Source organism: Geotrypetes seraphini, chromosome 9, assembly GCF_902459505.1.
Source record: "Geotrypetes seraphini chromosome 9, aGeoSer1.1, whole genome shotgun sequence".
In the NCBI taxonomy this organism is placed as follows: domain Eukaryota; kingdom Metazoa; phylum Chordata; class Amphibia; order Gymnophiona; family Dermophiidae; genus Geotrypetes; species Geotrypetes seraphini.
In genome coordinates this window covers 157,065,546-157,092,058 of record NC_047092.1, presented here as the reverse complement: position 1 = coordinate 157,092,058, position 26,513 = coordinate 157,065,546, and the positions used below count along the sequence as shown (strand labels likewise).

General features: G+C 43.8%; 1 protein-coding gene across 2 annotated transcripts in view; it reads left to right on the top strand.

Moving 5' to 3' along the window:
• Positions 1 to 26,513, top strand: part of PFN2 (profilin 2) — a 59,884-nt gene that overhangs the window by 3,761 nt on the left and 29,610 nt on the right. For both annotated transcript variants that reach the window (XM_033958812.1, XM_033958813.1), the window contains exon 2: positions 16,261 to 16,453. In XM_033958812.1, the coding sequence (XP_033814703.1) occupies positions 16,261 to 16,453 (193 nt within the window). The remainder of the gene's footprint in view (positions 1 to 16,260; positions 16,454 to 26,513) is intronic.

Genomic DNA, 26,513 nt, shown 5'->3' with positions numbered 1-26,513 from the left:
GCTTGGAGGCGAAGAAGAGCCTGACCCTCCTGAAGAAGAAGGGGAAGTTGCAACATGTTGGAAGGAAACTCTCTTGGAGAGAGATCTGATGGAATTTGAAGAAATTGAAGCGAGTAAGCCTCTTGAATGATGGTGAGAACCCAGAGGTCTGATGTAATCTGCTCCCACTGTTGGTAAAAATGATGGAGCCGTATGGGAGGAGAGAAGTCTGATGGATGAAGGTGGACGTTATGCTCAGACTTAGATTGCACAAAAGACTGTGCAGGCTTAGCTGCAGCAGAAGTCTGGGGTTTTTGCTGCTGCTGTGGTTGTTTCTGAGGCAGAGGCCTGGAGAAAGCTGGAGTAGATTTCTGTGGATATCGACGTGGAGGTGGCCTATAAGGCTTGGAAGTTGGAGGTTTAGCCTTAGGCCGAATCAAAGAGGCAAAGGACCGCTCATGCTCTGAGAGACGATTAGTGGCGGCCTCAGTTGAAGTTGTCAAAAAGCTCATTACCTTGACACGGTAATTTGACTAGACAATCCATGTGCTTGGAGGGATGGGAGCCTACATTCTAGAGCTGCATTTATTAGCTAAACTTGCTCCCTGTAGAGAAATACCTAATTTACATAGGATGCAATTCTCACAACATTGGTTGCTAGTTTTCTGCATATTCTTCTACTCAGCCATTTTTATCATGGGTGTTCACAATGAGTTCTACTACTACTTATTTCTATAGCACTACTAGTCATATGGAGCGCTGTACATCAAAACATAGAAGAGACGCTCCCTGCTCAAAAGAACTTACAATCTAGTCAAGACAGACTTGACAAGGTGCATCTATACACAGTGCTCAGGTGGGGGAATTTATAGAGGGAATGAAATTAGTGCTTAACAGGTGAGTTGGAGTTTGGAACTGAAAGCAATTTCAAAAAAGTGGCCTTTGAATCTGGGTTTGAATACTGCCAGAGACAATTTAATGTACTGAATCGGGCAGTCTGTTCCAGGCATATGGTGTTGCAAAGCAGAAGGGATGGAGTCTGGAGTTGGCCATAGAGAAGGGTACAGATACTGACCTGATAAGTGGAGCAGTGTTCTCCCCAGAAATTTTTTCCAGCCGGGTGGCATGAAAAAGTAGCCGGGTGGGGCGGGATGGGGAAATTTGGTGGTAGAGAAAATTAACCCCCTCTTTTACTAAGGTGTGCCAACATTTTTAGCACGCGCAAACTCCGCGCTATGTGGCAAAACAACGCCAGCTCAATGCTGGCATTAGTGTCTAGCGCACGTGGTAATTCTGCGCGTGCTAAGCACACGCTAAAACCATTTTCGCAACTTAGTAAAAGGAGCCCTAAATGTGTACTATTTTTATTAGTTAATTTATTATTTTCCAATGCTCAATATGACTTCCTTTTTTAAGGTTTGACACTTGTGCCAGAATATTTTTACTAAATTTAAGAAGCATCCAATGCTAGAAGGGAATAATTAGATATTTACCCTCTTTCAAATGGTATAGAGGTTTAAAAAAGGGAAAGGTGTTAATGAAGTCATTAGGTTCAGTCTAGCCATTTATTTCTGCATGAATTTAAACAACTAAAAAAAAAGATAAATATAGCTCATACAAGAATGGCTCTACAGCAGGAGTGCCCACACTTTGGGCTTGCGAGCTACTTTTAAAATGACCAAGTCAAAATTATTTACGAAAAATAAAATTTTAAAAAACACAAAGCACACTGTACACAGAAAATATTAATCATCATTTATATTCCGCGGGTTTTCAAAGAGGTCAAGGCAGATGACTCTATGCAATGTCACCTCAGGAACAACTAACCACAATAGCGGTTTTTAGTGCAGGGAGATGCACTGAATGCCCTGCGCTGCTCATAGGCTCCCTGCGCTAAAAACTGCTATTGCGGTTTAGTAAAAGGGGGCCATAGTGCAAAATATAAACAGCAGATATAAATTCTCAAAACAGACACATTTTGATCACTAAATTGAAAATAAAATCATTTTTTCCTACCTTTTATGTCTGGCGATTTCATGAGTCTCTGGTTGCACTTCCTTCTTCTGACTGTAAATCCAATATTTCTTTCTGCCAATTCCCTTTTCTTTCTTTCTCTCCCCCTGCCTCTCTCACCCCCTCTCCCTCTCCCTGCAGCAGCACTTCTCTTCCCCCTCCCCAATTGGGTGCTGCTGCAGCACTTCTCTTCCCCCTCCCCAATTGGGTGCTGCTGCAGCACTTCTCTTCCCCCTCCCCAATTGGGTGCTGCTGCAGCACTTCTCTTCCCCCTCCCCAATTGGGTGCTGCTGCAGCACTTCTCTTCCCCCTCCCCAATTGGGTGCTGCTGCAGCACTTCTCTTCCCCCTCCCCAATTGGGTGCTGCTGCAGCACTATTCTTCCCCGCCCCCTCCCCAATTGGGTGCTGCTGCAGCACTATTCTTCCCCGCCCCCTCCCCAATTGGGTGCAGCAGCAGCTTTTCTCTTCTCCCCCCCATTGGGTGCTTAGAGATCAGCGACGAAGGGAAGCTTACAACTTGCTGCTTTTACTTGCTTCAGGCCTGCCTACTTTGTTTCCGCAAAGGCAGGACCCGGCAGTGAGGAAGGCCCGTAGCAAGTAAAAGCAGCAAGTTGTAAGCTTCCCTCCAGGGCTCTATCGTGTGCGTGCCGGCTTCCCTTCTCTTCCCTCCAAAACTGGAAGTTGCATCCCATTGGGGTGGAGGGAAAAGAAGGGGAAGCCGGCACGCACACGATAGAGCCCTGGAGGGAAGCTTACAACTTGCTGCTTTTACTTGCTTCGGGCCTTCCTCGTTGCTGGGTCCTGCCTTCGCAGAAACAAAGTAGGTAGGTCCCGGTAACGAGGAAGGCCCGAAGCAAGTAAAAGCATGCTGGCAAAAAAAAAAAAAAAAAGGCAGGCGTCAAACAAAATTTTCAGTGGAGAGTCAACCCGGGAAGGAGCATCGGCGGCAGCAGAAGGATTCCCCGGGCGGTCATCTAAATTAGCTGGGCAGTGTGCCTGGCTAAAAGGCCCTGGGGAGAACACTGTGGAGTGCCCTGGGGAGATTGTGGGGAGAAATGAGAGGAGAGATACTAAGGAGCTTGTAGGTCATTGAGAGGAGTTTGAACTGTATGTGGAAATGGATAGGGAGCCAATGAATAGTGACACTAGCAGAATATGAGCTGTACAGATTTGAAGGGGAGAGAGATGGTTTAGCAGGCCAGTGAGAAGCAGGTTGCAGTAATCTAGGCGAGAGGTGATGGAAAGTATATGTACTACATATATGTCTGAGGAAAAGTGAAACTTGCAATGCCTCGTACATGTTTTTCAATTTTTTGATCATGCAATTAATGGCACTTCTCTCTAATGACTCTTCCCCCTAGGTCCAGCATGTTACTTTAATTATTGAGCATATATAAATGCTGCAGTACATGTACCTCAAAGTTATATTTCAAATATTATTTATTGCAGATTCATCAGAAATACCACTGATCAGCCAATCACTATTTCAATGGCTGTATAAAACTTTTTTGTGACATATCAAATCTGCTCTTTTTTTTTTTAAACTTATTTTGAAAAGTGCTTAGTGTTCATAATGTGCTTTTATAAAAACTTTCAAATCAAAGCAATATACAAATATTTTGATTAATTTAGCTTTATTGCCATTTCAATGTCGGCTTATTCCTTTATTTTTCTGAGTCGGGAAGGGACCCATTCAACATATTTTGCCATTCGGCTTTTTCAAGAATAGCCCCCCCCCTTTAATCTTGTCACACACCATCCCAACATTTTTGACAAAAGCAGAGTGGTGAAACATGTTGAATTGGTCCCTTCCCAACGCAGAAAAATAAAGGAATAAGCCTACAATATTGCTTTGATTTGAAAGTTTTTGTGTTTTTTTATTTTTTTTTTTAATAAAACACATTATGAACACTAAGCACTTTTTTTTATACTTATTTTGATAAGCAGGTTTGATGATAAATATGTCACAAAAAAGTTTTATATAGTTGAAATAGTGATTGGCTGGTTGGTGGCATTTCTGATGAATCTGCAATAAATATTTTAAATATAACTGAGGTACCTATACTGCTGCATTTATATATGCTTGAGAAGAGGCATATTGGGCTACATTGGGTAGTACCTTTAATGATTGAATCGCATAAGCCTTATCTGGAGACTTCCCTGCATAAACAGTAAGGAAGATGCAGAGACATCAGACTTGTGGGATGGGAGTGAAGGGAGAGGTGCTGGACCTGCAAGAGGTGAGAGGGAAGAGAGCAAGAGCTGACAGATTGCGAGTGACCAGGCTGCACTGTTAATTTTTTTTTTTGTTTTTTTTTTTTTGAGGGGGCGCATTTATTGCTACACCTTGGGTCACTTAACTGGCAGTGATGTAGGTGGCAGGCAAGGGCACAGCAACGCAGGCTTCAGTAAATATTCCTCTCCAGTAGCGGGAGGCAGTGACTTTGGTAGCAGCTCAAGCTCCTTAGCAGCAGGCACAGTGACATCTTGGTCTCAGATTTAAGGATGTGCCCCAACAATGTAATCATTTGGTGTTTAAAAGTGTGTATGTGGTTCTTGTCTAGTCTATTGTAGATGTGCACCAGAGGTCCTGGGTTCAATGACTTGGAGAACCAGTGGGAAGTGAAATTAATGATCATTATGGCCAAAGCGATTGCATTACATATATTGTTTAGAAATAAGGTTAATATTACATAGATGTGATTATTTTATTTATTTCGATTTCTATCCCGTTCTCCCAGAAGCTCAGAACGGGTTACAAGTAGACGTTCATAATCGTTTGAAAATAGGTTACAGTAGACAATAACAGAGCTTATTCTAGAGACCAGACTGGTTATAGCGAAGAGTACTAGGAGAAGTATATTGAGGAGGCAGTTTTTAATGGCCTGATTGGCGGAAAAGGAAGGTCTTTACTGCTCTGCGGAAGGTCATTAGTGAGTAGTGGGTAGTCGGTTCCATAGCTGAGGTAGGAAATGGCTGTAGGATCTTTTGTATGCTGTACTCTTTCGGAGAGATCTCCCTGTGGGAATGCTGAGTCTTTGTTCCGCTTTGGAGCGGAGGGGGCAGTTAGGGGTGTATAGGCGTAGCTTGGATGCTGTGTAGGCTGGGATTTTTTGGTAGAATCTCTTGTGTCATGACCAGGGCTTTGAAAATGCATCGCTTTTTGACTGGTAACTTAGAAGATACATCATACATATGCTTGGTACTAAGGTATGCATGTAACTTTGTAAACAGCATAGTTTTTATGCGGTATATAAATATTTAAATAAATTCTGTATTTTGTAATATGAGAGCTGTTTCTGTGTGTGGAGGAAAACATAAGACTTTTTCAGAACACAGAGAGGCACACGTAAATCACAGTATCTTGGGCCTGGATAGTGGGTGTATAGGTGTGATGGGCAGAAAAGGAGGAAGAGGCAAAGAGAAATCAATAAGAGGAGGGGGAAGGGCTTAACTTTTCGAACAAGCGTAAGACTTATAAATACAATAGCATCTATTGTGATTATCCATTTTCTAGTATTTTTCTGTTCATAATTTGGAAACTGTTTGAAAAAGTATATTTTTAAAATATATTTTTAAAAATTACAATTAGTTACCACACACATCAGACATGTTGTTCCTTCCCCTACTCCCCAATAGCACTTACTTACTGCAACGCCAGCCTTAATGTTCCACATTGTCATCTACAAGAGCATCTGGGATTGGCCGTTTGCCTGGAGGTCACCAGGGAGACAACAGGCTGCTATTTTGAAGACTCTGATGGTGTTAGCCCTGCACTGCTAGCTGTAAGCATTTTCTGTTGGCCTAACCAATGTTGGCAAAGGCCTATGGGGTATTATATTAAATAGATCTGTTCCTGGGCATGTCAGTGCACACAGACCATAAAAGCTCCTGCACAGAATCCACATACCTTAACTATCCAGCCAGACAGGATTATCAAAACGATATACTACTTGAATGGGACAAAAGCCAGAGACTAATTCTATCATTCCTGTAAGTGTCACACCTTCCTTATCAATTAAGCTTACCATTGTATATTGGGATTGTCAAAAGTAGAAAATTCTGTAATGAAACTCCCGAGTAACACATGAGTGTTTGCAGTTACTCTATCAATCGGGCAAGATTGATATTAATGCATGTACAGGATTTGAAGAGAATTTCAGCTGTTTGTGGGCTGCAATGGAGGGCTTTAGAGGATGCATGTTGGGAGACCACTCACTGCCTGTACATTTCTAGATTATACAGATTTGCTTTTTCAGGGACCCAATTAAAAAGATTGATTCAGTGGTCTGGTTCCAGAAGAGTACCAATTGTCACTATGCTCATCTTTTTCATGATCTTGTATAGTAATGCTGAGCATTAAATTGCATTAACATCAGTTTGACGCATTATTCTTAGTGTTGCTGAATCAATACAGTGGAACCTTGGTTTGTGAGCACAATTCGTTCCAGAAGTATGCTCGTAAACCAAAGTGCTCGTATATCAAAGCAAGTTTCCCCATAGAAAGTAAGGGAAACTCGCTTGATTCGTTACACATCCCCAAAAGAACCCCAGGCCACTGACATGCTTTCACCCCCTCCCTGGCGGATTGGCATTGTCCCCCCTACCCAAACCCTTACCGCAATGGGGCACCGGCTTGAAGCACCAACCCACAGGACGTGCCTATGTGCCAGTGCCCAAAGAGCGTGCTGCTGATTCTGCTGGGCCTTGAGCATCTGTGCATGCTCAAGGCCTTCTGGCTTCCGCTCTCTCTGTAAAGAAGAATTTCCTTACATTGTTCTTGAGTATACCAAGCCTCAACCTCAAATTATGTCCTCTGGTTTTACCATTTTCCTTTGTCACGAAAAGATTTTGTTCTACATTAATACCTTTCAAGTACAGTGGTACCTTGGATTACGAGCATAATCCGTTCCAGGAGCATGCTCGTAATCCAAAATGCTCGTATATCAAAGCAAGTTTCCTCATAGTAAGTAAGGGAAACTTGCTTTGATAGGTTCCCACCCCCCCTCTTCTTACTTCCAGTGTAGCCTCCACATCGGCACCAGCATGTCCTGTGCGTTGGTGCCGGTGCCCGAAAATTTGCTTCCTGTGCCGGGCCTTGAGTATGCACGCATGCTCAAGGCCCGGCACAGGAAGCAGATTTTCGGGCACCGGCACCAATGCACAGGACATGCTGGTGCCGATGCGGAGGCTACACTGGAAGTAAGAAGAGGGTTCGGGTGGGTTGGGGGATCTCAGGTTGTGGCGGGGGGGAGGGGCGCTCGTACAGCGAGGCAAGCTCAGTTTACAAGGCACCAAGTTTGCAAATGTTTTGCTCGTCTTGCAAGACACTCGTAAACCGAGGTACCACTGTACTTGAATGTCTGCATCATATCTCCCCTGTCCCTCCTTTCCTCTAGGGTATACATATTCAGGGCTTCAGTCTCTCCTCATGTTTTTTTGGCACAAACCTGTCATTTTCATTGCCCTCCTCTGGACCGCTTCAAGTCTTATGTCCTTCGCCAGATACGGTCTCCAAAACTGAACACAATACTCCAAGTGGGTCCTCACCAACGAACTGGGCAGGGGCATCAGCACCTTTCTTCTACTGGTTATGCCTCTCTTTATACAGTCGAGCATCCTTCCGGCAGCAGCCACCACCTTGTCGCACTGTTTTTTCGCCTTTAGATCTTCGGATACTTATCGCCTTAAAGTCGCTCTCCCCATCCGTGCATATCAGCCTCTCACCTCCCAGCATGTACGGTTCCTTCAGATTATTAATCCCCAAATGCATTGCATTGAATTTTAGCAGGCTGAATGGATGTGTTCCTCACAGCTCCTGGCTTCTGCTTATGGATTTCGGGCCAGGCCTGGCTATTGGAAAGAGGGGTGTCTGGCAGAATGCTGCCAGCTTTGGAGGTTACATCTGGCTCCCTCCCCATGCTCCCTATCTCGCCCTCTTCAGGATAACACCTGTTCTCTGCAGGTCCCTTTCCTTTTTGGTGTGGTGCCTTCTAGGTTTCTCCTTTCCCATGGACATGAAAAAAAAAGAGGAGGCACAATTGTGGAGTACTGGTTTTCTGCAGCGGTTTACATCCTCAGGGACTTCAGCTTTCTTGCTTCAAATGGAGTGAGTATTATGCTTTCCCTTCTGGGGGGCAGCTGGAGGAGCTGACACAGGCTCGAAGAACGTTGTTGGGCTAGCTCAGCCATGCAACTGTCATGGAGCCAAGTGTTCTCCTTTTCCCTTCAGAGGGAGGCTGGCAGCAGGGATAGCGGTACTGTTTACTTCGCAGGAGAGCAGAGGCTGATTTCCCTCTATCACGCGCTGCCATTTTAGTTTGCGGTCAAGGCCGGGTGGTGCACACGGCGTCAGTAGTTCACGGTGGTGGTCGCGCTGCAGGTGGATTTTTTAGCTTTCCTGCCAGGCCACCACTAAATGTAGTTTTGGCATGCTCTTTTGGGTCAGCACGCTGTATCAGGGGCTCTAGGGCATCTGCTGGAGGTGACTTGCATGTAAGTTTCTGTTCGGAGATGCAGCCACCGCTGACCAGTTGGCCGGCACCAGCCGCTGAGGAAATATGAGTAGTGGCAGGGTTCCGAAGGTCATGGTTGGGGCTCGGGGTTATAGCATGCTCTGCTTGTCAAGAGTTAAGTCTTTTTTCCCCGGATAATCTGAAGGTTTTGGTTGTGTTTTTTCTTTTCTGCAGCGCATTGAGGCATTTTGCTCGCTGCGAAGACCTACGAGACATAAATACACTCAAGGAATGGGCTGCGAAATAGCAAATGAGGTTCAACGTGGTTAAGTGCAAGGTGATGCATGTCAGTAACAAAAATCATATGCACAAATACAGGATATCCGGTGCTGTACTCGGAGAGAGCCTCCAGGAAAGAGACTTGGGAGTGCTTGTAGACAAGTCAATGAAGCCGTCCATGTGTGGCGGCGAAAGGGCGAACAGAATACTAGGAATGATTAAGAAGGGGATCACAAACAGATCTGAGAAGGTTATTATGCCACTGTACCGGGCCATGGTGCGCCCCCACCTGGATTACTGCATCCATCACTGGTTGCCGTACATGAAAAAGGACATAGTACTACTCAAAAGGGTCCAGAGGAGAGCGACAAAAATGGTTAAGGGACTGGAGGAGTTGCCTTACAGTGAGAGGCTAGAGAAACTGGGCCTCTTCTCCCTTGAAAAGAGGAGACTGAGAGGGGACATGATCGAAACATTCAAGATATTGATGGGAATTGACTTAGTAGACCGAGAGAGATTGTTCACCCTCTCCAAGGTGAAGAGAATGAGAGGGCACTCTCTAAAGTTAAAAGGGGATAGATTCCATACAAATGTAAAGAAGTTCTTCACCCAGAGAGTGGTAGAAATCTAACGCTCTTCCAGAGGCTGTTAAATGGGAAAGCATCCTCCAGGGATTCAAGAAAGGGTTAGATAAGTTCCCGCTGAACCAGAATGTACGCAGGTAAGGCTAAACTCAAATAGGACACTGGTCTTTGACCGAAGGGCCACCACGTGAGCAGATGACTGGGCACGATGGACCACTGGTCTGACCCAGCAGCGGCATTTCTTATGTTCTTATGCAGTGAATTTATTGTCCCAACCTGGATGTGGCAAGGGGGTATCCATTCTTGTGTTACTTAGTGGCTCTTTTGGGGGAGGATGCTCAGGTTTCCTGGTGTCTTGGTTCAGATCACTGTATTCTCTCTTCATCAATGCGTATTCAGAAGCCATCATTTGGGGCCTCTTAGTCTGCCCCGGAGCTTGCGGTCACAGTAAGCCTTCTCTTTGAGCTTGGTGGGTCCTTTGCCTGCTATTTCCCTGACCATTTGGGCATTTTGTCTTGTTTTCCAAAGCTATTTCCCTTAAAGGCTTTAGGTAGTGGTCTGGCTGGCACTGGTGCCATATATTCTCTGTTTTAGCTGATCTCTCTCGGCCACAATTCTTGTGGGTCCATCTACTAGTCAGTTCTTCAGCAGCTGCACGTATGCGCCTACACTTAGTATCATGAGGTACAACTGGGGGTTAGTGGCTTGCGATGTCCTTTTAGGCCACTGTCTAGGAGACTCTTTTCAGTTCCTCATTATCATATCTGTTGGGGCTCATGTGCTCTTCTAGGGATATTGTTTTTCTTGTTGTAGCAGTCGAAAGGTGTTTTTTTTTTTTTCTTCCCACACCTTCCTGGTGGGCTTCTTTCTTTAACTTCCTGATATTTATATTCTCTTGTCAGGGAATCACACTGCTTGTGATGGGAGATTAGATTTTCTGTCTGCTGTTTGCTATAATTTTTCAAGTATACAGCTGGAGACTGGTATATTTCTATGCTGTGCTTACTGGGCTATAGGGGGCAGGAGTTGTCTTTCACCTTCTTTTTGTCTGCCAGTGGCCTTTGGGGTTGCTATATCACCTTGCTCTTTTTATTGCAACCTTTGTCGCCCCCTGTGATTGACAGTTCCATTGGTATCATGGGGGCTATTTAGATACCTCTGAGCTGACTTCTTTTATCTCTCTCTGCCACAAACGAAAAACGCTTTCCTGTCATCCTCTACTTGTCCAGATTACAGACTTTTATTCCCCAAAGGCTTTGTCTGACACTTTTTTAAATTTTCTTTTTCTACATAGCATTGAATAATTTTATTGTCTTTCTACATTTGCCCTTATTGTCCCAACCTAGGTATGGGCAGGAGAAACCACTCTTTCAGTTCCCTGATGGTTTTTTGGGGAGAGGACACTCAGGTGTCCTGGCGACTTAGTTCGGATATGACTGAATTCTCTCAATATATATATATATGTCGGGTGTCACTACCAAATCTGTTTGGGACATCATAAGTGCGGTTCTAGCATGGAGCTTGAACCTGGATTGCCCCCGAAGCTTTTGCCCACAGGAGGGGACACGAAGATGTCAATTTCTGTGGTAGTAGTATTTCCGCACCTTTCTGGTGGGTTCATCTTTTATCTCTTCTTTACTGCAGGGGTGTAAAAAGTCCCTCCTCAAGGGCCGCAATCCAGTTGGGTTTTCAGGATTTCCGCAATGAATATGCATGAGATCTATTTGCATGCACTGCTTTTATTATATGCTAATAGATCTCATGCATATTCATTAGAGAAATCCTGAAAACCTGACTGGATTACGGCCCTTGAGGAGGGACTTTTGACACCCCTGCTTTACTGGATCTCTTGTAGGTGATTTTGGAGGCGTTTCCTTACCGTTTTTTTTCCTCCTCATTGGCTGTGGAGCCTGGCTCTGTTCCTTTGGTACCAGCATACCTGTTCCTATTTGACTGCTGGGTATATTCTATGAACTTCGTCTTGGATCTGCTGGCTGATCTCTTGGAGGAGGGTGAAATCCCTGTGGCAGAGCCCAACAACGCCTCGGTGGTTCAAATTTATCATAACAGAATGGAATCAAAACTTGGCATCACAGGACACCTTTGTTTTGAAAATGGGTCAGAAAAGATGAGGGTCTTGCAGAGAAATACTATCCAAGATAGCTCAATGCAATTCTAGCTTCTGCATTGTCAGAAGTGTAACACAATTTTAAATGGCTTTCAGAGAAAGGAACTACTCGTTTTGTACTCATCGCGTGTCAGCACAGCAACGGAGTTGAAAATCAAGTGTTGAACTTCATCTCCCAGACAGGTTCTTAGACAAAGAAATATCTCTGTAAAGTCTACTGTGACTGAACCATATACAGTAGACTCTCCGTTAACCGGAACTCTCAAGGAACCAGAAAAAAAATGTAGTATATTTAACTAAAAATTAAAATCCAATTTCTGGTGGAAACTTAAGTGTAAACTTGGCACACCATACTTGAGTACGCCCATGCTTTGCCTACCACATGTGCAGTAGTTTCTGGAACAGTTTTTGGTATGCCATAGTATAGGGTATAGTATTAGTTAAGCCTATTTTAAATAGTAACTCTCATGCAACCAGAAGCTTCATTTATCCACCTCTACCAATCCCCATGGGTGCCAGTTAACTGAAATTCTACTGTAGCTTAATTGTTGCTGTGTCTGTGTTGGATCTATTGGACAATTTTGCTTATGAGTACCTGTCTAATTTATCCTGCTAAGTAGAAAATCCATTGTTTGAGCAACTTGTTTGTTTATTGTATTTGCCACACTAATCTGAAAAAGTGGGTCATATTCCATTCCTAGTAGTAAATGGAAGTGGTCATTCTTTCCAGTGACATAGCTGATGCATAGGCTGGTGCCTCCTGAAACTGTTTGAGGTAAAGAAAATAGTTCAAGTTCAATTTGATATACCACTAATATAAAATCAAGGTTAAAATCCTCAGCGGTTTACAATAGAATTTAAAATATAGGAAAGGATTAAAACTAGAAACAAAGACAGGAAAAACAGGAAAAATACAATCAAAATACTGTACAGATAGTAACACTTGGACTGCAGCAAGTCCTAGGCATAGTTCCTCAGTGTGTAGTTTAAGGCCCATACAATGATTATACTGGAGCCAGGATCCTTAGGCTTAGAGCACAGAGTTTCTTTGCACCCCCCCAGCCAGCATCCAAACATACTGGCTTGGTGAAGTGTCTCGTGTGGGGGGGTTTTTATTTTGTGTTTGTTTTTTTTCTTTTTTTGAGGGGGGGGGAAGGTTGGGTTTTTTTGCTTCGAAAAGTAGAGGGTTTTTTGTCCTGGTCAGACCACACTGTGCTGGAGATCATTCAGGGAGTGTATAAGCTTGACTTTCCTCATCCCTTAACAGACATATTTGTAGACTCCCTAGTGGGGTGACCAGAAAGGTCATGCAGGGTCTTGCCAACTGTACAGAGACTTGTAGAAATTCAGGTCATAGAGCCAGTGCCGCCAGAAGAATCGGGCTTGGGCAGATACTCCATTTACTTCATAGTGCTCAAGAAAGGCTCAGGACTAGAGACCCTTTATGGATTTAGCACATGTCCACAAGGCCCTGAAGGTTCCATGCTTTTGCATGGAAACCGTGTGGTCAGTCATTGCAGTGGTGGCTCTGGAAGAATTTCTAGCTTCCCTAGACTTATTTAATAATTTTATATTCTGCATATCCTACAGTTCTATGCGGATTACAAATTATTCAGGTACTCGAGCATTTTTCTCTAACTGTCTTGGCGGGCTTACCCTCTATCTAATGTACCTGGGGCAATGGTGATTAAGTGACTTTCCCAGGGTCACAAGGAGCAGTGTGGGATTTAAACCCACAACCTCAGGGTGCCAAGGCTTTATCTCTAACTACTGTACCACACACTCCCATAGACTGCCTTCATGTTCCCATATTTTTGGAACACAGGAGATTCCTGAGATTCTATGTGCTGGAGAGACATTGTTTCTCAGCACTTCCCTTGGTTGGCAACAAGCACCCCTGCATATTCACCATGGTGGTGGTGGTAGCAGTGCATCTCCACAGGGCAGGATTGCAAGTGCATCACAAGAACATAAGAATTGCCGCTGCTGGGCCAGACCAGTGGACCATCCTGCCCAGCAGTCCGCTCACGCAGTGGCCCCAAGGTCAAGACCAGTGCTCCAAATGAGTCCAGTCTCACCTGTTTAGCATGAACTCGTCCAATATCTGGATGACTGACTGATCAGAACTCCATCATTTGAAAGGGGGAACAATCAATGGTTCAGGTCTTGCAAAGCCCGGGCTTGATGGTTAATTTTTGAAAGAGCCTACTGGTTCTGTCCTAATCCTGGGAGTACTATTCAACATGTCTGGAAGACAGACCTGGCCTTCTGAGGCACACAGATGGAAGCCTTGCTCTCAGGTAATGGACATGGAAACGGAGCCACACAGATGGAGCTGGCTTGGCCATCAAGTACTAGGCTCTATGGCAGCTACTATAGTTGTGATCCCTTGGGCGAAGGCTCACATGTGTCCTCTAGAATACAGTTCTTCAACCGCCGGTCTGCAAAGGATTCAGGACCCTGCCGCAGCAAAAGGTGCCGGAATCAGCTGACGTAAACTTTCTGTTGCTGTCACTGTGCCGGCACTCCTGCTGCCACCACAGACTCCTGCACCCCCAGAAAAGCAGCGGCAGGTCTGTTTGCTTTTAACTTCGGCACACAGCTGCCCCTAGGCAGTATTTTAGCGCGGTTTCATGAGGCAGCCTCGGGGCCTTTGGTATTATTTATATTTATAAAATGACAATTGTACAGAATATTGTTTCTTTTTATACTTTAATAAAATATGTTCAGTATAAAATCATAACTATTTGAGGCTTGTGCGGATGGGATCAGATGGTTAACGGGACCGAGCTCGCGAGGACAGGGCGTCAATGGGGTTTTTTAAAATTTCAGTCTTATTAGTTTGCCGGTCCACGAAATAATTATTTTATTTCCGCCAGTCCATAGGTGTAAAAAGGTTGAAGAACACTGCTCTAGAACACACTACTGTGTCTGGTTGGTCCCCCACAAATGAACTTCCTTCAAATAACTCTCCTGTGGCCTCTGGAATCCTTCCGTAGTATGAGTTTACTAAATTGGCATTGCAAAGCTAGAGAAGAATCTGGAAGGACAGGCAGTCTTGGATAATGCTACAGCATTGGCATTATTGCTAAGGAAGTACCAAGCATGCGCAGCTGAGTTTGGATGCTCGCTTGTTAGGTGGGCAGAGCTATACCTACAGGTGATCTCCACAGCACATGTAGCAAGAGTGGACAATTTCCAGGCTGATTACCACAGCATGCAGACCTTAGAGCTGAGAGAATGGACGTCATCTGCCTTGGTGTTTCAGCCCATCATTCTTTGATAGGATCAGCCAACTTTGATCTGATGGCTGTAACAAGGAACAAGAAGGCATATCATTCAGTTGAAGATTTTGAGCCTGGAAGCTATTATTATTATTATTATTTTTTTTTTTTTTTAAGGATGCTCTAGTCCAGCCATGGCCAAGAATGAGCTCTTGTCTGTGTTTCCTCCGTGGCCCATGATAGGGCAAATAATTTACAGAATAGTAAATTACCCAGGGAGAGTGATCCTCGTAGCACCGGATTGGCCATGCAGGCTGTGGTACGCCATCCTCGGAGGAACCAGGGTCTCGGACTGTAGGTACACCCCAATCTTCTGTCTCTGGGCTGAGTGGTCATAGAAAATCCAGATCACTTTGGTCTTACGGCATGACGTTAGAGCGCAGAGGATACTCTGATCGTGGTCTTTGCTACTCTCCTCGGAGCCAATAAGCCTGCGATAGTCGTCTCCTTGCACTAAGGCACGGGAAACGTTTTCAACACTTGTGCATGAAAGAGAAGGTGGAGCTATGTAGTGCTCTGATTGTGGTGGTGCTAGCTTTCCTCCAAGCAGGTCTCGACAAAGACCTTGCAGTAGCATCACTCAGGGTTCAAGTGATGGACCTTCTTGTGCTTCAAAACCTGTGGATGCAAAGCTCCCATAGCTGGCTTCAAATTCAGACAGATTCCTAAAGGACTGGATGTGAGGAGAATCCTACGTTATCTAGAGGTCACCTACAGGTTATCTGTCTGACCATCTATTTCTGCTCACCAGTCAGGCTAGGCGTGGTAGATCAGCATCTAAAGCTACCATTTCAAGATGGCTACAGATGGCTATCTTGTCAGCATATATTGCCTGTCAAAAGCAATTGCCAGTCTCCTTGAAAGCACATTCCACAAGAAGGGTGGCTTATTCGTGGGCAGAAGCTTGGGTGATTTTTGGCTTGGGGAGATTTGTAGGGCAGCAACCTGGTCCTTTCTGCATACATCTCAAAGTTCTACAGAGTGGGCATGACAGTATGGGAGGACACTTTTGACACGGACAGTCCAAGTTGCTAGTATAGGTAGATCAGGCATGTCATTCTGGAACACCATCCTGTCAGTGTTTACTCCTCCTGCCTACTGTCTCATTCAGGAAGTTTGAGTCAAAACTGAGATTTTTGATGTCTTGTCAGACCTTAAGGGTATGAAGAATAATCTATTTCTATAACATATTGGGGAATGTTTGAGATGCATAAATGTTTCTAATTGATATGGTTATTTCAATGTTTCGATTGTTGAATTAAAATGTTAACATTTTCTACAAATCTGTTCTGCTTTGAAAGTATATCGGGGAGTCTCCCCGTACCCTTCCTTGTGTGTTCTACATAGTGCTATCACCAATTTTGGTATAAACTGAAGGGGGGGGGGGCAACAGACTCCTCTGGAGAAGGAGTTAAAAACCTAGAAAGGATTCCTTCACGAGCATAGGGAGAATACCTTACTGTGCAGAATGACACTCCTATCTACTAGAAAAGAAGACTAATCTCTCTTTTTTTTTTTTTTTTTTTCCTCTCGACAGCCTTCAGAAATAGATGTACTGGTAGGAAAAGATCGGGAAGGTTTCTTCACTGGTGGTTTGACTATTGGTGGAAAGAAGTGTTCTGTGATCCGAGATAGCCTGTTTGTTGAAAATGACTTCACAATGGACATCCGGACAAAAAGTTATGGTGGCGAGCCAACATACAATATTGCTGTAGGCAGAGCTGGAAGAGGTGAGTCTGCAAGATCTTGTGATCCTGTAATTGTGAATTTAATGCTAGTTAATTTATCAGTAAAGCAGTGATGCACCAGAGACTTTATGTTGATGTATTTAATACATTCTCTTATAAAAGAAAATCAAACTTTTAATGTTACTCTGTGAATGGGTAACCACTTTTTATATTAGTTTAGAAACTATACACTTTCAGACTCTTCCCCACCCTCCCCCAAAACCTAATTTTCTTAAACTTTCACATACAAAATTTTGTTGCAGTTTGAGGCAGTAGTTCAAACCATGCTACAAAACAAAGGCCTGGTTTACTTTGCCCTTTGCAGCAGCAGGAGCTTAAAGCAATAGCTCATTTTTATCCTGGATATACCATATATACTAGAATATAAACCAATATTTTGGGGCCAAAAATGGGGGTCTTGGCTTATATTTGAGCCACCGCCTGACCAATGGCAAGGTGTCCTCCATTCAATTCTTGATGACTACCAGGCCTGTAATCTTCAGTAGGACTATGCCACCCCCCCTCCCCACCACAAGGTTATCCTCCATACATGCCGCCCCCCACCCCGTGATGAACCTCAGCACTGCTATCCTCCATGCACGCCCCGCTCCCTGAAAGCAGGCTTACCATTAGTATTGGAAACCTGCTGCTGCCGTCAATGCTGTATTCTGATCCAGTGCGGGGCCTTGAATATCTGTGCATGCTCAAGGCCTGCTCACCTTCTCTGAGAATTTTGATTGAGCAGAGAAGAGCTAGGATTTGGGATTAAAATTAAGCAGAGGGTAAGGAGCATGAATAGGGCAGTGTCACTGAGCCTAGAAAGATGGGAAAGGGAGATGGTTTGAAGGATAGTGTTGAGCAGGCAACTAAAAAAACAATTTAGGTTATGAAGAAATAAGGACAAAGGAATGGATAGTTTTAAAGTGGATTGGGGGAGGCTGGGACTGACAAGGGAATGAGTAAAAGGGTAGAAAATTATAAAACAGTAAGTAGGTGAAAATTGAAGACCAGAGAAGGAGGAATGAAATCTGGAAGTAAACTTTAATCCTGTTCTGTTATCTTCTATTTCTGCCATCTGCTTTTTAATTTAACCTCCAAATTTGGGGTGGGGAGGAGGGAGGAAGAAAACAGATTCATGGAAAAAGACTTTGAGCAATAAGAACAGACTTGTATAACCTAACTGGAAAAATTTTAAATATACCACAGTGGCCTTACATCAGAAGGTTCTCTTATGGCAGGCGTTCTAATATCTGAGGGTCATATTGCAAGATTTGCCCAACATGATTTGGCCTAGGGTGCCAGCCAGCCCTCAAAAAGGGGAGGGATGTTCAGGTAGAACAGAATATTATGCTTTAGACTTTCTCTTTACTTTCATTTTGCATAATAGTGTTATGCTGTAGGCAATACGAATTTGCCTGTTTTAAATTATATTACTTGCAGTTTTACAGTGCAGAATTAGTCTCCCTTCCCCCAGAAAAAAACACACATTTTAAAAAAAAACTACTAAGCATTTTAAATTGTCCTTCAATCCCTCTGAATATTCCAGATATTTGCAGAGGGTCTACAGAATTAAACAAGATGTGATTAAGAATAAGTGTGTAAAATGCCAAAGCACCAGTTCTACTTTGAGTTCTACCACCCTGCAGTACTTGGTAACAGTAGTGCAGAAGCCAGGGAAACAGGGAAGGAGTGCAAATTAGTTATTTTAGTTTTGGAGGACTTTGCTGTAGTTTGGCCTTTTCATTAAGTGATTTAAAATAAAGATCTTGCTGCTTCTCCTGATCATTGCATATCTGACACAGCTCAGAAAACATGGTTAGGGAATAAAAATATGAAGACTTGGCTATTAAGCAATTAATACACAAACAAGATCAGTGAAAAGGACACTGTCCCCAATGGAGAAAATTATTGAACAGCACCCTTGGTGCTGTATCCTAACTGCATATAATAACAGGTAGAGTTGACATTTAAGTACATTAAAAAAAACATGTATGAGACTGCCTGCTCAAGAGTTTACAAGTCTGTTCAAGACACAGGACAAATAAGGGATTAGGGAGAGTGATTAAAACACATAGGTACTGAACAGGTGGTGATCATTTCTTCTGCAGATACCAACATGGTCTACATAGTACAAAATTATGCTTGGTTTTCTGCTTTAATTTTATATCCTATTAATGTCTGAATTGGCAATTTTTTTAAATAGAAATGTGTTTAGCTTGGTAGAAGAGATTGAACAAGAAATAAATTTACACCTCTAAATCTACAATTCTAGTTTGAGCCTAGATAATCTGAGGACAAACTCAGGTGATACATATAATGGGGCTTCTCCTTGAAAGATCTTAAATCATCCCCTCAATTTGCAGTGTATCTTTAATCCTCAGCAATAGTGATAACTCTTATCAGCTTTGCTAGCATAACATAATCTAGTTAAAGTAGTTGTAATGTGGTAACTAATTTCTTGGTATATCCTATATTGTAATAAAGTTGTTGAAACATAGGATTGGATTGAATTGTTCAAAATGATCCCTAATAAGATTTCTTCAAAACATTTCTGTAGTCAAGTTGTCCTTGACCAGTTGCTGTATGTTCAGCCAGAAGTACTTACCATATATACTTGAATATAAGTTGAGACCCCCTTTCCCACCAAAAAGGAAGAAAAAATGGTTGACTCGAATATGTCGGGTGGCTTAATATTCAAGTGCCCTGTCAGGCTCTGCACCCAGCCCTCTTCCTTCTAAGCTCTACACTCAGCACCCTTCTCTACCTCCTGCTGAGCGGTTTCTTACTTCTAGAGCAAGGGTGTCAAAGTCTCTCCTCGAGGGCCGCAATCCAGTCGGGTTTTCAGGATTTCCTCAATGAATATGCATGAGATCTATTTGCATGCACTGCTTTCATTGTATGCTAATAGATCTCATGCATAATCATTGAGGAAATCCTGAAAACCCGACTGAATTGCGGCCCTCGAGGAGGGACTTTGACACCTGTGTTCTAGAGTGTTAAGTAGACGTAAGCAACGCTGTATAGAGTCGTGAAGGAGACAGTACCTGCTTGAAAAAGCTTACAATCTAAACAGAAGACACAAACAGGATGCCAGCCAGCCCACTTGGGATGGTGGGTGAGCAGTGGGGAGCAGGGTTATGAATGGAAGGAAAGGTCACGTGGCTTTCTGACATAGGACCTGCAGCACTGTTTTCTGAATGGGTAGAAGCAGGGACTACAAATCCAAGAATGCTTTCGGATAACTGGCCAAGGAATCTCCCTTCTGGAACTGGGTCCATCCAATGAAGCTGCTGCTTTTGGGGGAGGGGAAGGAGGGGTGTCTCTCTGATGTATGAGTGCGAGTCCGTGAGCGCCCCCCACTATGATCAGGCCAGCATCCAGCACTTCCTATCTATCCAGAAAAGTTGGCTTGTTCAGGCACATGAATCTGTGCGAGGGGAGGGATTACCGCCCTCTCGCTTTCCTAATGAGTCTGTCCAATCAGCAGGGGGCCTGGATGAAGAGTCTCGGCCTCTGTCCAATAGTTTGGGGCTGAGGATGGCACGACTCATGCTCTGTGCAATGGAAAGGAGTTAGGGGCAGCGTGGGTCATTTTTTGTCAGATAGCGAATTGGGGGGGGGGGGTGGAAGCAAGAAGAGGCTAGGGGGCGGGGAGGCTCATTCTTTGGAAATCCTGCGCAACTAGTGCTGACTAATAAGAGAGGCGGACGGTGGAAAGCATGATCAACATTTCCTCTTTGGTTACTAATCAGAGGCTGTGGTCATAGTGGGCTGCTTACTTGCAGGTTTTGTGGGGCGGGGCGGAAGCGTTCCTGTAGCTTTTCTTCTGGGGTTCCTGCTCGTTTCCTGCCCTGGAGTGATATCGCTGTGGCTACGGAGAGCCAATGGCGGCCAGGGAGCCTCGTTGTGCTGACACGTCCGATGAAGCTGTGCGAGGCACCTGTAACGATGCAGGGAGGGGGGCAGGGTGCAGAGCCCAGCGGCAGCCTGCAATAATTCTGGGAGGGGGGCGTTGGCTTTAATATAAACCGGGAACCCCCATTTTTGGGCCAATTTTTTGGCCCCAAAATCCCGGTTTATATTTGAATATATAAAGTAAGTGCAGGTTTTTCTTAGCTGATGGTGTTTGTCAGAATAGTTCTAACAACAAAAAAGGACTGCAGAGTAAATTGTACAAGTTGCAAGAATTTTATTAAAAATCAATAAAATATAATCCAAAGAATGGCTTTCGTATGCATAGGGACCAGACCCAACACGGTCCGTGTTTCAGAGAAACACTCCTTCCTCAGAGTCAGAGTGATCCTATGCACTATTTGAGAACCTTGTGGATAGCAATGATGAATCCGTGACAACTCCTGAGTAATGAATGCTCAGTGTGACCACTGAATCGAAAATGAATAGTGCTATCTTTTCTTCCGAAGGTGGTTTTTCCCCTTTGTGTTTAAGTCAAAGTTCTCCTTGGGCCTATCATAAACTGGTTGTTGGAGGGCTCCTGCAATATTTAAAGATGACAGTTCTTTTTGAGTCACTTTGTTCTGTGGTAGAAGCCAACTGAAACTGCAGCGGTCACTTCATTACCTGGATTAAGCTGAAAACTCGAGTTTGGTTGCATGAATGTGGATAAGTGAGGGTTGCTGGGGATTATCAGAGTTTGCAGTCACATCCCTCTGCTAAATCCACAGTATCCCAGCTATTTAACTTAAATAATGAGAAACTGTATCTTGCCTCAACACATAGGACTGTAGCTTAAGAAAACAAACTAAAAGCCACAATAAGTTCCCTGCAGGGACAGTGCTGACTGTGGGAGATCGCAGACCTTTGAAAAAGTCTGCTTCCAGGGGGTTCACTGCCCATCGGTACACTCTCGGGAAAGTCTGCACATCAGGTTGGGGCTCAGGAACCATTCCTTTGGGAACCTACTCACCCCAGGTTTGTCTGCTAAGTGGGTCAAACGCAGGCTGCGTGGCTCCATGGAGGCGCACCCAAGATCGGGGCCAGACTGAGTTCCTCTTCCAGGCATTTGCGCAGCGTGTCCAAGGATAGCGGAGGTACCTGATTGTGGATGTCCTGCTAGTGGGACAGTTGGAAGAATTGAAGTCCAGCTTGCCTGCTTCCTAAGGCAGAGGATCTCCCTGTAGGCTGTTTAAGCTCTATTTGCAGTGTTTTCCCATTCAGCACATGCACAGTGAGTACAGGCTGACAGCCTGAATCGGCGATTTCAGGGGAGGGGTTTTTAGGTGGTTTCCCTGCATGCCCCACCCCCACTTAAAATACTAAAATTGCCATTTTTTAGGGCTCCTTGTGTTTTTCCCAAGCTATTTTTAGTGAAAATCTACTAGAGCTTGCTTTTTTTTTTTTTTTTAAATTGTCCACAACTCTGGCATGCCCTTCCTGATCACATTGGGTCCGAAAACAATTTAGAACGTTTCAAATCTTTAAAAATTCTATATTTTCAGATGCATTTAACTAGTAGCTTCTATTCAATTGGCATATATTTATGTTTCAGGACTCAGTGAGCATCTATCTTATTTTATCTATCTTATTTGTTTATAATGTAACTTTCAATTCTCATTCTATTTTAACCTTTATATTAAATGTAAACCGCATAGATGCATTTGCCAATGCAGTATATCAAATAAACTTGGGGCAGAGCAGGAGCAGAGTAAGGCACACTCTGGGCATGGGAGCGAACTCCGCCCCCTCCCCTCCCGACGGTGCACCGCTGAGCCAGTTGGAAGGCTCAGCGGGATCTCCCCAACAGTTTAAAAGTTTGATTGTTGCCGGTTTTAGTTTCTTTTACTTTCTCGCCGGTCCTCAACACCTCCCTCCACAACCCACTCTCCTACCCAGACACTAAACACAGCCAACAACCTAACCACTGGAAACTACACTGCCTCTACCAGCAGCCCCACCTCCATAATGAAGCTAATTCCACAAACAAACACCCAGATTATTCTATTAATAATCCTTCTCATATCCAGCTGTAAGGTAGAAGCAAACAACCTACCCAACATTCCCACTAGCTCAATTGCAATCAAAACCCTTCACCCTAACAGGAGAGTTCCAATAGACAGAAACTCCAACCACCAAACAAGCATTCAACACCCCATAACACCAGCATGGGGAAGAAGAGCAACACAACCCAAGACCAAACCGCACCATAACCCAAATTCACTCATCTACCCTAAAATGATTCACAACCACCAAACAGAAACCACCACCCTAAAACTGTGCCCTAAAACATCAGAGCCCTAGGTCCAAAAACAGAACTTATAAAAACCTGGATAAAAAAAGAAAACCTAGACTGCCTCTTCCTCACAGAAACCTGGCTAACATCGGACACAGACCCAAGAATTACAAAAGTCTGCCCTCAAGGATACAAAATTACAGTGACCTGCAGAGAGAAAAAAGGAGGAGGTGGATTAGCGATCTTACTCAGACTCCCTAACCTTAAACATATTGGAAAAAACTTCCACCCCTTACATGGACCTTTTAACATGTCAAATCTCTTCTACCGCACTGAAAAACTCACTAAACTGCATGCTCTGTTATATAACACCGGGAAACTGGGCCATGGTTAGATCCGAATTTGAAAACTTCATATACCAAAACTCACTTACAGCAGCACACAATCTTATCCTAGGAGACTTAAACCTTCATCTTGAAGACCATTCATCCAAGCCAGTAGAAAATCTACTTTCTTTCCTCAATGCCCTATCCTTCCAAATTTTAAACCCACCAACTACTCATGAGAAAGGACATTGCAACCTTCATGACCCATCAAACATCTACTTCAGAAATTCAAACGTCTAATGGAACCTGGTCCCCTTCCCTCTGGTCAGACCACTACACTTACACCTTCAACATCATCTGGACCAAAAACAAATCCAAACCAATATCCAAAATAGTAACCTACACATCACGCAAACGCATTGAGCCCGCCATTTTATGGTCAAAAGTAGATGAAACAATCCAAGAAGATAACCCCAAAGACTTCATTTCACACTGGGGCTATTTGAGCAACAACATCCTTGATGAACAAGCCCCACTTCGAACCAAATCCAGAACATGCAGACGATCAGACCAATGGTTCAACGAAGAATTACTCCTACTCAAGAGACAATGTAGATGTCTGGAAAGAAAATTGAGAAAAACCAACCAAGATCACACGAAAACCGCCTGGAAAAAATTAACAAACAATACAAACTTCTATTAAAAGAAAAGAGAGAAAAACATTACACCAACCTAATAGGCACGGAAACCCAAGACACCAAAAAACTATTCCAAATATTAAAAGATCTAACTAACACCATACCCTATTTGACCACTAACAATAACTCCTCCCCTTCAGCCTCCCTCCTAGCTGAACACTTCAAGAATAAAATTACAAACACCAGAGCTACTCATTAGTAACCCAACCCACCTACTCGAAGTCACAATACTCCCCACAGAAAATGAATCTTGTGCTGAAGACAGATCTTGGTCCCAATTCCCTAAGATACATTGGACCGAATTCAACAAACTACAATAAGTACAGCCACGCATCATGTGAACTCAACCACTGCCCGCCATATCTCCTGTCAGCGAGCACTAAGTTCCGTACCTTACTCCTACACTGGATACAAACCATGCTCACAGATGGCATTTTCCCGAATGACCTCAGCGAAATCATCATCACCCCAATCTTAAAAGACCCAAAAGGACCAACAGACCTCTCATCCAACTACAGACCAGTAGCCTCAATACCTCTATATATCAAACTAACGGAAGGATTAGTAGCCAAATTCCTCGCCAACTATCTCGAGGACAATAACTTACTCCATCCCACGCAATCCGGCTTCAGAACTAACTTCAGCACAGAGACACTACTAGGCTCCCTTATCGACACAGCAAGACAACACCTCAGCATTGGAAAAAAAATGCTGCTCATACATTTGGACCTGATGGCGGCATTTGACCTGGTAGACCATAACATCCTACTGCAAATCTTGGACTCAATAGGCATCTCAGATAAAGTATACTCATGGTTTGAAGGTTTCTTAAAATCCAGAACATACAAAGTAAAATCAGACAAAAAAAATCCAAACCTTGGTCCGACCCCTGCGGTGTTCCACAAGGGTCCCCATTGTCCCCCTACTCTCTTCAACCTATATACGGCCTCTCTTGGCGTTTACCTGAACAAACAAGGCCTATCCTCTTATAGCTATACTGATATCACCATCCTAATTCCTTTCGACCAACCAATGCTATTAATGTCAGACACACTACACAGAACTCTAGCTACAGTTACGACTTAGAGGGAAGACCACAAACTGAAACTCAACCCAGACAAAACTAAATTCATCCTCCTAGAAAATAACAAAATCCCAACCATAACCAATTTAGAAATCAACTCTATCAACTACCCTTTGCAAACCACCCTAAAACTTCTAGGTATGACTATTGACAGAGGCTGCAACATGCAACCACAAATTAACAAAACAATACAGAAATCTTTCACAGTTATGAGAAACCTTAGACAAGTCCGAAAATTCTTCAAAAAAACACAATTTCAGCTCCTAGTACAATCTCTAATCCTAAGTATCCTAGACTATTGCAACATCCTCTACCTCCCCTACCCTGCAATAATGATTAAACAACTACAGACAATTCAGAATACAGCTTTGAGACTCATCTATTCATTGAAAAAACATGATCACATTACTGAGGCATTCATCAATTCTCATTGGCTTCCAATCTAGGAAAGAATACAATTTAAATTCTACTGTATACTTTTTAAAACTATAAATGGCCCAACCTACCTAAACGACCGCCTCATCCAAACCACCTCTACCAGGCATAGAAAAACACACACCCCATTCACTTACCCCCCCAATCAAAGAAGTAAAACGGAAAAAACTATACAACGGACTACTGGCCACTCAGGCAGCGAAGATAGACAACCAAGTCTCCAACCTATTGACAACAATCCCAGACTACAAGATGTTCAGAAAGAAAATAAAAAAACTATACTCTTCAAGAAATCCCTTAATAAAGCTTAATAACCATGATAAAGCTTAACCCCCCTCTTACCATCCCCTCCCTAACCCCAGATCCTACTTTTCCCTCTCTTGGAAACCTTCTCTGATCTAACGTTGTAACCCTTCTTCCATAACTCTTTTTGTAATCCGCTTTGAACCGAAAGGTAATGGCGGAATATAAATCTGTAATGTAATGTAAACTTGGAAAATCGGCACCTGTGGTGGCCATATTGGATTTTTCCCGATTTGGTTTTAAAGCTTATTTTTAGCACTTCCAAGCTTCGTTTTTGCAAGAAAACTACACAGATGGACTCGGGGCAGGATGTGATGGATTCATGCCTTATTTGCGGTGGATGGCTGTTGGGTTCGCTGCTGTGTTCCATGTGCACTGCAGCCCACGAGGGGGGCAAGACTTGCTCAGACTTGGTGCCTTCGACCTCTGAAGGAGGTCTTCCTACTATTTCTGCCCCAGAACCCACGAAAATGGTGTCTAGGTCCCTGGGGAGTGTTCAAGCGACGCTATGGTGAAACGCAAGCACATTTTGGGAGATGAACCTCGCAAATCCTCCAAACATTCAAAGAAAAGTTCGCTAAAGTCAGCTCCCACCGTGGAGGTAGCCATCTTGGATTTTAAACTCCTAGAAGTCTCCATCTGCATCAAAACCCCTCTATTTTTGCTTAAAATCGACAGGGATGAATTCCTCAGGCCTTTTTACCCCTATATCATGCCAAGTTTGTGCTGGATAGCCAGCTGGGGAGCATCCATGCCCCCAGCAGGAGAGTACCTATTTTACCTTTCCCGTCAGTTCCCGAGTCATAGTGCTCAGGCACTGACAGGAAAGTAAGGTCACTAGAGCTCAGACCTGTTGTGCACTATATAGTGCTCACTTTAATACAAATGAGCTACTTGAATTGCATTTGCATAGGATTTTTGGTGGCTGCTACCTCTCTTGATAAAAGCCACCAAGAAACCCCTTTGTGTACTGGAGGCTGAACTAATGTGCAAGCCAGTCTGGTTCCAAGCAGTCTTGCTTGCACGGTAA